Source organism: Bombus affinis, chromosome 13 (assembly GCF_024516045.1).
Source record: "Bombus affinis isolate iyBomAffi1 chromosome 13, iyBomAffi1.2, whole genome shotgun sequence".
Taxonomy (NCBI): domain Eukaryota; kingdom Metazoa; phylum Arthropoda; class Insecta; order Hymenoptera; family Apidae; genus Bombus; species Bombus affinis.
In genome coordinates, this window is record NC_066356.1 from 1,985,376 (window position 1) to 1,998,713 (window position 13,338).

Sequence of the window (13,338 nt, forward strand, 5' to 3'; positions counted from 1 at the left end):
AAAAGATGAAAGATTGAAGAGCGCTAACACCACGTGAAACACCGTCGATTAAAAAGGAATATACGCTCGATATAGTGCTGCAGATTTTTACGATCTTTCGAATTACATGTTTTTCTCTTTTTGTTATTCCTTTTAAAGTTTTATGTAGCTCTGGTAGAAATACAGAGTTCGTAATATTTTTAAATATCGTTGTTATTTTACTCAACATTCAAGTTTCTATATTTTTAATTACACATAGTTCTTGTAACTGATGTATCTTTCATTTATTCGGACGTTTAATTCGAATTTCTCATAGCCTATTGTATATTCTTATTAATTAATTGTTTTCTTAATTTTTAAATTAAGAATGTAAAAATTACTATTATTCTTGCTCGCTGCTTTAGAATCATAATATACTCAATTCTTTGTGTCCCTTCAAACGATCGCAGTTGATCGATAATTCGCAAAGATGTGGAACGCAGCAGCGACGAGACAATCGAAAACGCAGTCCCTGTGTGTTTGTCTTGCTTAAAAGCTTGCAATGACACGGCGATAATAAAATACCGAACGATAATTAAACCACTCAAAAACGAACAAGGGAAACGGGCGAAAGAAGCTATGGGCGCCAGTTCAAGCGCAGTGAATTCCTTTTGTTTCAAACTAGACGCCAATGATGCGTGCGCATACGACGGTATAAATCACGTAGCCGGGCAAAAACATTTATTCGGCACACGGTAAATCCACGCAAAATCTTTTTATCGGACTTGCTTTTGTCCGATAGCGGAGATCCCCATACGCGCGTACCGAGCCGCGATTATTCGTGTAATCGCGAGTTCCGCGTGTACGATACCATCATACGAGGCCCATAGTCGTGCTCGTCGCTACGATGATAAATGGGAGAATATCTTGGCTACGTACGATCGATAAACCGGCTACGTTATTCTCTCCTAACTCCCTCCGTATCTGAAGACGAGATTTCTTACGATACAACGTCGTTCATGCAACTCGTATCATACTTATACCACTGTATAAATTCACATATTTACCTTAGAATACTTACCTTAGTTCATCATGAAGTTACTTAGATTTAGAGTGATTGACGAAAGAATTCGTGCACTCATCGACAGTATCATGATTTGTAAAATTTGGAACAATTCTGAAAATGTATTCACGCTGGTATATGTTTCACAGAGATCAGAAAAATATTTAGGCAAACCATGGTTCGCGATAAGAGATCTTGGTATTCAGTGGAATCATTTTTAAATTTTATTCAGACTGTATACCAATTTTTTATATAACTGATGTTACTTTGTTTCCTCTAGTAAGCTTAGCAACTTACTTTTCATGCTTATTTTAACTACTTTATATTCACATTACTATATAGTGGAATAGTTCATTTTTACTCGACTACTCATTATTTTTAGATAGCATTGTTCGAATAGTAAATATTAAAATAGTCAATTCCTAATCGTAAATAAAATTCAAGAAGCGAATATTTAATGCTATTTTATCAGATTAAGGGATTATAGAAGTTCTGAGTTAAGCGAAAAAGGTAACAATAAAGCACTGTGGCGAGTTAACCAAAACATCCGGTAATGTTCGATAATACCAGGCAATGTGCGAGAAACGCTGGAATGCAAAAATTGCAGTATTAACGGAGCATGTTGAAATTCAAAGCGAAAATCGATACGCCAATCCCACGGTGAAATAGCGCGAATCAGATGCCCGTTATTCTTGCACGAATTTGATATCTCAACAGTGACTAGACACATTCTTCTTCTGTTCGCTCGAAGTCATTGAACTGTTGCCTGATAGAAACCTTCGCTGGCCATAGTAAAATTGATGAGTGCTTTCTAAAAAAAGGAACCAGAAAAAAGGGAGCATAAAAGGAGAGATGAAAGAGGGATCTTTCGCTATGAAAACTGAATACGCGATATCGTCTTTGAAAACTGTGTCTGAGCTGTTTGTTTGAAGATTTATCAATGAATTAAGAAAGATGTAACGGTTTGCCTACTCGTTTCAGAAGCATGTGGATTTGAATTACAAGTGTATTTCGCTGAATAGCTCGATTCAAACCTTGTGTTCTTCAAAGTTCAACCCTTTCACTTCCATTTTACGACAAATTCAATTTATTAAATTAAAATTGAAAATCTGTGTATGGGTTAACACGAAGAGGCTGCAGAGGGTAAAACTACATTTTCGCAAATCTTCAAACTATCGTTAAAGTCACACCCTGTCGATCTTGTGCAAATCTTTTGCATCTTAAAGCTTCTGTTTATAAATACAATTGATTAAATTAACATTGAAGATCCATTTAGGGGTTGATAACAAGAAACTAGAGAGAACGAAAGGAAAGTTTCGCAAATCCTCATACTATTATTACAATCACACCCTGTCGACGTCGATCCTCTTATTTTATATCGCTAAAATCCATATACGCAGTAACTGCAATTTTAAACGATTTAATAGTTGGTGCGTGTTTCAGCAAAGTTCACCCCCTCTCGCTCTTCGCTTTGACGACAATTTTCCTCGCACGATAATTATTCGCGCGGCCATTATAAATGCACAGTACCGAGGAAACATTCGCGTGCTAATCACAAAGTAGGTCGAACCGAATCCCCAGGATAGCTGAACGCTCGCTGCTTATATACGACGCGATTTTCTCGCGATATGAATAATTTATCGGCATCGGATATCGGATAATAGTCTCTAAAATTGACACAGCTTGGAAAGCAGCATTTAGCGACTATTTGACGCACCTCAACGTCCCCAGGCTTCTTATCGTTACATCCTGTAACCGCTCTGCAGTTACGTCGTACGATGTTGAAAGTTTAAGATGTGACCGAGATTCAGTTGATGAAGCACATACTTAATAATGAATTACAGTGTTGCCGTGTTAATGGTAACGTTCGTCATGAATGTCAGAATCCCCAAGGAATACATGAAATTCTGTAGAATAAGATAACGATATTTATTTTAACCATAAAAGCACATGATTAATCGACTGAAATAATTTTTGTTTACAGAGGCACGAGCCAGAATAAGTGGCCCATCGGATATTTACGTGAAAACCGGCAGTCTTCTCACGCTCACTTGTCTAATGTCTCAAGGACCTCACGATTTAGGCACAGTGGCTTGGTACCGTGGTAGTCAGCCAGTAGTAACATCTCCGCATTCGGAAAACGACGTAAACGGCGAACCTCGCATCGCTGTCGAAACTGAGTGGAGCGATGCCCTCACGTCGAGGTATGTTTTTCTCACTTTTATTAGTAAGTTATTTTGCTATTATAATGGCAATTGCTACTAATATGAAACGAAGAAATATATTTTCTTTTGAAATTATCAATCCTGATATTATCAATTGGTATTCCATGTATATGAAAATCACGCGTAATAGTTCGTTTTTATCGAATTTCTGAGTTCAGAAAGATAGTTTAATTTCTCTTCTATAATTCTGTATAGTAATGAATATTTGTTGGAGTACAAATTTGATCGAATTTTTAATAAATCAATCTTTATATTGAATTTGAGATAGAAGATGATATAATAAAAGTTCGTTGGATTATTAATCACTATCATGATAAATAGATAAACCGAAAATGCACTTTTTTGCTAGTGGTAGCTGGTATCAAAATCAAAAGGACATGCGTCGCTGACGCCAAAAGCAATCTGTATCCTAGTCCGAACTTAGCAACATTGCTCAGATATTGATCAATAGATTAACTGGTTGAACGCATAACCTAAACATAGATAAGCTTTCAATCTCAAAACTAGAACAAAACAACTATATTCGCTACACTGAACCGAATTTACCTGACCGTACATCTAAATTCACTTATCGAAACTACAGTCATTATTTAACACATTCGTATACGAATCAAGTAAACTAATCACTTGTGCCAACTTTCAAAAGCGAAACAAGTATATTCATCATACGAGACGCAATACCTACCTTCAAATCTATTCCGGTTAACTACAGAGAAGGACAGTACAGCAGAACTCGTTTATCTGAACAGGTCCCTTCCATCTCTTCTTGTTAGTTCGAATAACAGAATATATCTGTTAGGATTTCAATTGCTTCTTCTTTGACAAATAAAATTTATTTTGCGTACAAACAATAATTACATACGTCAATATATTATCCATATTCATTATGAATATATTTATTGTAAGAATAGTTGAATGTATATTATTGAAATTGTGCTCAACCGTAATTCGAATAATAAAGATTAACTATTTTATAAATACTCATTAAAAACTTTGGACTAAAAGTTAGTCACTGAGAAATAATATCCAAATACGAACTCGTTTTCAATAGAACTGAAATTATCGGTAAGCTCATTGAACCCATAAATTACAGTCCTACAGAGTCGGTATACCGAAGCTGATCTGTGGCGTTAGCTTCGACGCCATCCGTCAAAATTATACTCATTGATCAACTCGTAGCCGCCACGTTAGACGTGTAAATATCTGGGTGACAATTCGACGCAGGGAATCTGACTTGGCCGAAATAGGAAGAACGCGTCGCACGCAATGTCAGCCACTAGACAATTAATTTCTGCTTCTTGAGGCTGTGGCTCTGGTGGAGGTCGGCTGCAGGGTGATCCTCGTCGTAAATTCATCGACGTGAAACGCCAGCCTGACAATCGTCAATCACGTCCAAAAACAGACGCAGCCTGACTGCAATATTCCCGCGACACACAAGCGCCAGAGCTTACAAGGGTCGGCTAGAAATGCAGAGCATGCCCGATGCGTCTTCACGGTGCACAGGCTGCCTGACAAAGGACTACCCTGTTTCCTCTATCATCTGAGGACCGACTGGATATCATACCACGTGCTGAGACACGTTGTACTCCTAAGACGTAATACAGACAAACAGAGGAAAGGTTATGGTCCCGGATAAAAGAGTTTCTGACTCTCGTATTCGGCGGATTCTCTTTGGCAAGAGAAGATGTTCGTGCGCATCGTTTGGATTAACGCACCAGTTGAGAGCGGTCTTCCTATTTTTCTTTACAAAATCGCAGACGAAATCTGTATCTTCTAAATTTGTATCTACGATACATTATTTGTCTATTATTAGATAGATAGAAATAATCTTATGCAATAAAGTATAGCGGTCAGTACTACACAACTTTCCTTTATATTTTATTCTTTTTATTATTTCTATTTATTGATTATTATATAATTTAAAACTCATATCTAGTCCTTGATATGTTCGATCAAACCATCCAATATACTTTCTCGAAAGCTCTTTCTTTCTCTCTCCTCCTCTTTTTTTATTCTCTCTATTTCCCTATCTTTTTCACTCGATGCAGACATTTCCAGGCGACATTCCTAGGAGACATCCAGACATGTCTACCCAAACCCGTGGATGGCCCTACACTCTTCATTCACACCATGACCTCAGGCATTCTCATATCTGTAACACTCTGAACTACATATATCCTTATTCCCTTCTATTGCTTTGGTTTCAAACACGTTTCACTCACTTAATAAAAATTCTATCATTTCTATGATAGTAACAATGACAAAAAGCGAATAACGTTATTGTCCATAAAATGCAAACGCAAACAGAAACAGAAGTCCAGCATTAATACGTATCTTGCCGTGTAATTCTTCTCCATTACTCGAGGGAGTTTATCAAGACTAGATACAGTTTGGTCCCTTAAGCATTAAAATAATTATTTCTTAAGGCCTCTTCGGTTGCAGCAACTACAACTGGGACGCTGTTAGGCAACTCTTAAACGGCCGTTATTAGCCTCAAGGGTGCGATACGTTATTATACTACACGATGAAACTGAGTAGTAAAATGCAGCAAGTAAATGATTAATCAATAATCTATTGGAAGCAAGCTGCCAAAATTTCTTTACAAGTTCCATCGTCCTATAATCTGACTACCGCACTGTGCATTTAACATGGAATTATTTGCTGTTGTTCGAAAGGCTACTCGAATTACATTTGAGCGTTTCATGTTTGTGAAAGAAAGAGATAAAACTGTTTTTATTGAAAAATTTGGCATTTTAAATTCTCTTTTCATTTGTCTCTTTCTAATTCTCTTTGGTACCCAACAAAGAACAGTATTTGTCCGAACGTTTCGTTGTTTGATAGAAATTTATAACAAAAACGCGACGAATCTTTTAAACAATCTAATGCAATAAACGTTGTTAACACTTCAAATTTCGCGACGGAACCACAATTTTTCAATCGTATTAGTTAGAAGGAGGTACGAAAATACACAGCGATAATTATAAATATGAAGTAAGAAAATTTCTTGCAAGTAAACCTCGATGAGAAATTATATTTAAAAAAAAAAGTCGAGTACAATCTAATGAAAGCGGCGGAAACACGCTGCTCGAATTAATCAAATGTACTATCGTTCACAAGTCATAAACATCTAGCCAACCGAAGTTTATTATTTAGAAGCAGGAAGTACTTGTATTTGATTCACGATTTATTTCTGACTTGATGGAAAAATACTCAGTGGATTTTAACAGTAATTACGGTAGTTCGTATAGCAATGAATTACTATGAAGTAATTAAATTTTCAGTTGATGAATGGCCCGTGAAATTGAATCATGAAACGCATGTGTTTTTCATACTAGAGAGGTAGGAAGTGGACACAGGGAGGAGGATTAATCGTACCGCAAGCGCTATTTATCGTCGATTAATAGCCGCTAGATCATCGATGCTTCATTGTTAATTTCGTCATCAATTATTTCATATACATATAACCCAGCACCGGAACCGCGTATCGATGACCACTCACGAAATTAAAGCCATTTCTATCATTCATATGCAATTGCTCGGTCAAATTTATGCGTCTGACATGTTTTTGTGTATTGGAGCGATAATTACATCGGACGCGAATGACAGTCAAATTACGCGATTGATCGTTTGCTTGATTTGGGAGTAGACATGAGTGGTTTGAGAAGAGATAATGCAGGATATTTCGTGTTATTTTTACAATTACGGTGGCTGCAAATGCTGTTTGTACATACCCTTAATTTTCGATTAAGCATTCTTTTTACCAGAGTCCACGTTTTATTCCCGTGTTATCAGATTTCTGTGATCATATGAAAATACTACTGCAACGTAATCATTTCTAGTTATATTATTACAGAAACTTTTTTCAAACATTTATTTCATTCACACGCAATAAAAGTACGTATCAAGCTGTACACAATAAATATAATATATTAAGAAAAAGGAAGCAATTTCTAGCAAATAATTTTACAGGATACATATATTAGTTACAATGTATTAATTCTTAATCGTAAACGTCAGATAAGACTAATAAGGTTACAAGTTGCGCTTAATGAATAATAGAGAGCAATATTTTGCTTGAGACGAATGTTGGTTTTTCATTCTATTACAGATTGAGGATCATCCATGCAAAACCAAGCGACTCTGGGAACTACAGTTGCGTGCCCACTGTGGCAGAGAGGGCCAGCGTCAACGTGCACGTTATTAATGGTGAGTTTCGTATATAAATTGCTTAGCATATTGCTCTTAATACCGTAAATTTTATTCACTGACGTGATTATATATGGATTATATATCGATCACAACTGTACCGTGTAACATTCTAACAAAGCTCACCCATGATTCTACAGTAGGTTATCATTGTATGTAAAGCTATCGTTTTAATATACTTATTTCACTCCAAATGCAAAAGAACCTGTTGAATAAAATTTTTGAGCAGAACGTGTAAATAGTAGTATTGTAAATAGTAATTTTAGAAATATTGTTATATGTGAAGTGGTGTTAGATGTAAGGTGCCCAAGAAATACTCTCGATGTTCAATAATATAATTTATTTAACAATCAACGATCAACAGTCAACAATCTTCGCTTTTCGACTATGTTTGCTTTGCTGTTACACTTGACCCTTCGCACTTCGCTGTTCAAAACCGAATGAATCTTTGGACAGATTCTTTTCTTTTGTTGCTGTTCGATATCCCCACTATGCACGCGTTCGTTAAACGTCCGAACCCTTGGCGCGTACGCGTTCTTCCGAATATTCGACGGAAGGACCGTAGGGATATCGATGGCACATTAGGCATGCCGGCCTTATGCTTTGATGACATTATGTTATGCCGCCACAGATGTTATAGAACAAAAACATACATGTGTTATACATATTCGAATTTTATTATTTTTTATTCCAAGTTGTGTATATATATACATAAACTTTATATACAATAAATATTTCAGAGTTTAGCCAGAATAAGCGTGTTGAGTGCCGCTTTATTTTTACGATACGGAACACGTAGTATCCATCCATGAAGTTCGAGGAATTCCAAAGAAAATGTGCTGCAGAAAGTCCATGATAACTATATTATAAGCATATTTCATAGTTCTTTCTATCCCGTTTCAAGCATCCATCGAAAATGCCCATACGATTCCCGAAGAATCCATGGAACGAAAAGACGCTGTTCTTCGACAACCTTTTTACTGCTTCTCAAGGTTTTTAGTAGCCTATAAAGGCCGACGGACCGTTTTCCGAAGCGATCTTCTGAAATTTGAACGTCTCATTTATGAGCCGCGTAAGAACGAACGCAGGCAGTGGGAAACGAAGGAAGAAAAGTTCAATTTCGTCTAGTTACGAGAGTTTCAAATTTTTTGGTAGCTTCAGGTGGGTCGTTCGCACTATCTGGAAAAATCGAGGAATACCGAAAATGAAACGTTTTACGAGAAGATGGTGAGATAAGCTATCTAGAAAACTGTAAGGGACAAAAATTACCAGAAGAAAGATATAACAGCCTTTCATGTTTGTGCAAGGCGAAAAAAATGTAAGCGTTGAAAATTTATTATTAAAAGATTCTTCGAAATTCTATCAAAATTCTCGTCTACTTTCCAATAACACGGCGAAGGAATTCACTAAGTACAGAAAGCAAAACCGTAAATACAGAATTACGAAACATGGTCAGCATTTCACGAAAGTTGAAAAAATGGATAAAAAATGCAGGCAGAAAATTCGAACGTAACGAAGTTCTCGGATGGTTATGGATCCAATAATCATCGGTAGAACGTGCTGCGAGTTAATTAACCCGACAGCTCGTTAATTTCGCGTTGTTCCAACAGGGGGAAACCTTTTAATTACAAACAGCCCGCGAAATTCGAGACGACGACTGATCGATCGATATCAACGATCGATAAACGTGATCGGCTCGTTGACTGTTGTACGTCGCGCCTCCATCACTTGAATCGGTGTCGCCTCGTTTCATCGTTGAACGCTCGAAACGTCCACGAATTCCTGTCGAAAATGTAGCAAACGAGCTCGAGTTTCCACGAAACTTTCCGCCAATGCGAGATTGTTATTTCGATGAATATGCCGGTTATTACGGAATGGCGAACAATTGGCCGTGGTTTGATTATGCGATATGCCCGAACGGGATCAGTTTCGATTTTCGTCAATCCATGTCCTATGACGCTGTGTTTGATGTTGCGCACCGATTACCGATATTATCACCTTGGTACTTGGTTTCGATGTATGTAATTGTTGATCGTAACATAGGAGAAACGTTGTGACGCGACCATTTTTTTAATTCCGGTCGTTTTTGCAATCGGTTCCATTCCATTAATCTACCTCAAAATAAATAAATGCTATCCATATGCAGTAGCTACAATAAATATTTATGTATCATTGTATTTACGATAGCATTTACATGTTTCTGCTTAATTGAATCTGATATTAAATTTCATATTACTTGCTAGTATTAGGTTGTCCGAAAAGTTTCTTTCGTTTCATAAGGTGATAATAAATGAATAACAATTTCTATTTTATATTATTTGATTGAAATAGGTATGATCTATTTGGTACTATTCCTATTATTATGTTCGCGCATAATTCAATAAACTAATATAAAACAAAAAACATTGTGCGTCTATTATTTCCTTATAAAGCGAAAGAAACTTTTCGGACAACCTAATATTTTCACATGGCTATAAAAATTTGATACCATGAAAATGAGACACATAGAGTCTGATATGAATATGCTTGATTGGAAAATACTTGATGGGCTATAGTCGAATACTTCTTTGTAAATTAATCGAAAATCTCACAAGTAGAAATTCTTTCTAAAATTTCCATCCACTTAAATTTCATCGTACAGTACGCATCACGTACGGATTATCGGATAATATGGTATTTGGAAATCACGCTGAAGTCCTATTAATTTGTCAACGAGAAAGGAACTGTCGCTGGAGCAAAGTTGCAAACATATCGGAAAGCTTGTCATTTGTCGTTTCAGCGCGAAATTATAGGCAGATCCATTAACTTTCGCAAATGAGCCCTTTGACAATGGTTAATAACATATTATTAATTGAACCAACTGATCGTAGAATTATGAAACTGTCTTGGTTGCCTTTGCCCGTTGTGCGCCAACACATTTGTGTATCCTGTTAACGTGTACCTCTCGAGTCTCGGGACAACACACGGTACAAACTGCATTCATATCGTCTCGTGTATACATTTTACCGCGTGCTAGTTGAACGTCGACGATAAGCGAGTGTTTAACTACGTGCACAAGTACGAATACGCGAAATGTTAACGCCCGAAACTTTGCCGGAAACGAGTTAGGTGGAAGAAAAATGTTGTTGCTCCATTCCTCGGTGAAAATGTCGGGGAAACGCGTAGAAATGATCTTGATACTCCTACTATGTAGAATCTAGAGTTTAGTAGATACTATTACGTGAAAAAAATACTATGTATTAGTTTGTCCGAAAAGTTTCTTTCGTTTCATAAGGTGATAGTAGATGAACAACAATTTCTGTTTTATATTATTTTATTAAGTCAGGTATGATCCATTTCGTTATATTTCTATTATTATGTTTGTGCATAATTCAATAAACTAATATAAAACAAAAAACATTGTCCGTCTATTATTTCCTTATAAAACGAAAGATACTTTTCGGACAACCTAATATTTATTTTCGATATTAAATAATGGAGATGCGTGCAAATGTGTCAGAATTATTAAGGAAACAGTGGAATCACATAAAATCGAGAAAGCTATGAGTAACGAAGAAGATCAGATTACAAATTGGAGTTCAGCGTGGAAAAATACGTAAGGACTTTGTTTCCATTTTTTGCTAATCACATTTATTAATGTGAAATAATTACGTACAGAAGAATATTTGTGTAATGTATCGTTTAATATTCTACATGAAGCTTAGTACCAATTTAGCTAATATTTTTTCTCCGATCGATTTTAATACACTTTACGTCATGCGTCTTTTGCGTAAACGGCTATGCAAATTGGAATTAACGTCGGGAACCACATGGAAATTAGACTACGGGACTAATGGGATTTAGCCTTCCGGGAAACCGGATTCTACATGATTCGTTGTGAATCTCAGCGAAGATTAGGGCATCGATTTTAACGCAATATCTGTGTTAGACTTTACCGGCATTGATTAAGGAGATATTACCGCTATAAATCTCCGAGTTATAGAATACATTAAGCTAAATTAAATTACACGGTACTTTTATTCATCGATGTGGAACATTCATGTCTGCGTTGCAAATGAACAAAAGCAATATTTGTCTCAGATGACACCTTATATGTAATATTTGGAAACAAATTGATATGTATATATATAATACAAATATATATATAATGAACAAAAGTTGTTGACTAATCGCTTGAAAAATTTTAAAATTGTAAAAAATTATAATATAACTCCATGTATTTTATTTTATTTATTTTATTAACTTTAATAAATAACTCGCGTAAAATTTAAAACTTAATTAGGAAAAAGGTTGACTTTATCGTAAAAAATACGGAAATATCTTCAGTAAAAACAGAAATAGCCAATAAATAAAATGCTACTCTCAAAATTGCAATTTTGCTGAAAAGAGGACGAGATAATGGTCAAAAGGCAGTTATAGTAATAACCACTTAGTTAATGGAAAATTCTTCAGGAAATATAAAGCCATTAATGAAATCATAAAACATAGTTTTGAAACATAAAAGTGTACTTCCGTAAAATTTACGTCAAATGATTCCAATCTTTGTTTTCCAACATTTCAGTGAAAAGCCTTCAAATCATTTTTTGTTTGAATTACTTTAATGAAATATTTTCAAATGATATCTTAATCTATATACTTTTTATCTGCGTTTCAATAGAATTCATCAATCTTGAAGTTCAACATCAAAATATGAATTATTTGAATGGCACAAATTTTTATAACGAATTATAAGAATAATTTTAAAAGAATTTTATAAGAATTGCTTATAATTATGGTATCGTTCTAGATTCGAAATAGTTATATTTATTTTTTACTTCCTGCAAATTTACACTGTAGTTGACTGTACCGATAACTTCACCATGTATAATACACCAGTTCTCATCGGGTTACTTAAAGCTAAGCTGCACGAGGCACGGTTGGTGCGTAAATTAAGTTTGTCGCATAGAATTAAATGTAAACGCATAATAGTATGCTTTGGCTATGCAAAGTATTCGTACACCAACCAATTTGGTCAGAAAGTTTGCAAAGCATTGTTTATTTGAAGCATTTTAATAGGAAGGAATTAATATGAAATGGCAAACTAGAAACTTCAAATTAGAAATTTTAAGGTTTTCTTAAATTAACAAATTTTATTTCCTAATTGCTGTAGCTATTAATACTACATAAACGATATGATATCATTTGCTAGTACTTTCATATAACTACGAAAGTTTACCGCTATAAAAATAAAATGTGAAATCTGATAAAAGAACGCTTCATAAAATAAACAGAAAATGTACAAATACTTTCTGTATAGCCACTGTGGATACCAAATATAAGCAAACCGTACAAAAAATTCTACTTTCTGCGAAGACCAAATGACGAATACAATTCCGTCAATTACGCTCATTCTTTTCGATTTTCGTTATTCGTATCTTCTGCTTATTTAACAAAGAAAGGCACGAACATGGTAAAAAAAGTTGCACGATAAAGGCGTATATAGGAAGGGACATTTCGTGACATGTTTTCTTTGTACATTTTCCTCTATGGTTTTGCAAGCCTCGACGCCATTGATTGGACGTTGCCAGGGAGGTTTGACGAGCTCTTTGACATTACTGCGACCTCGTGGTCCCATACGATCAACTGTATTTGACAGATTAATTAGACTACAAGTATTTTAGAATGACATAGTGTAGGATGTTGAGATCAGAAAAAAAAGGTCACAAGAAATTCTTCCTTTTCTCCCTCTATTTCGTCTTTATGCCATACCATTTTATAGTTCTCATTTGACCTATTTTGCTCGGTTTCAAGATAAACCGTAAGATTGGTTTGTTTTTAAGCGATGATCGACCGAGAGCAGTTCACCATGAATAGCTGATGGATCCGTGATTGAAGGCTGCCACGATA

The 13,338-nt window shown here is 35.5% G+C and overlaps 1 protein-coding gene across 1 annotated transcript in view; it reads left to right on the top strand.

Moving 5' to 3' along the window:
- LOC126923449 (zwei Ig domain protein zig-8-like) overlaps positions 1-13,338 on the top strand; it is a 418,101-nt gene that overhangs the window by 372,868 nt on the left and 31,895 nt on the right. The window contains exons 4-5 of the mRNA XM_050736913.1: positions 3,006-3,225; positions 7,355-7,452. Coding sequence (XP_050592870.1) covers positions 3,006-3,225; positions 7,355-7,452 — 318 coding nt within the window. The remainder of the gene's footprint in view (positions 1-3,005; positions 3,226-7,354; positions 7,453-13,338) is intronic.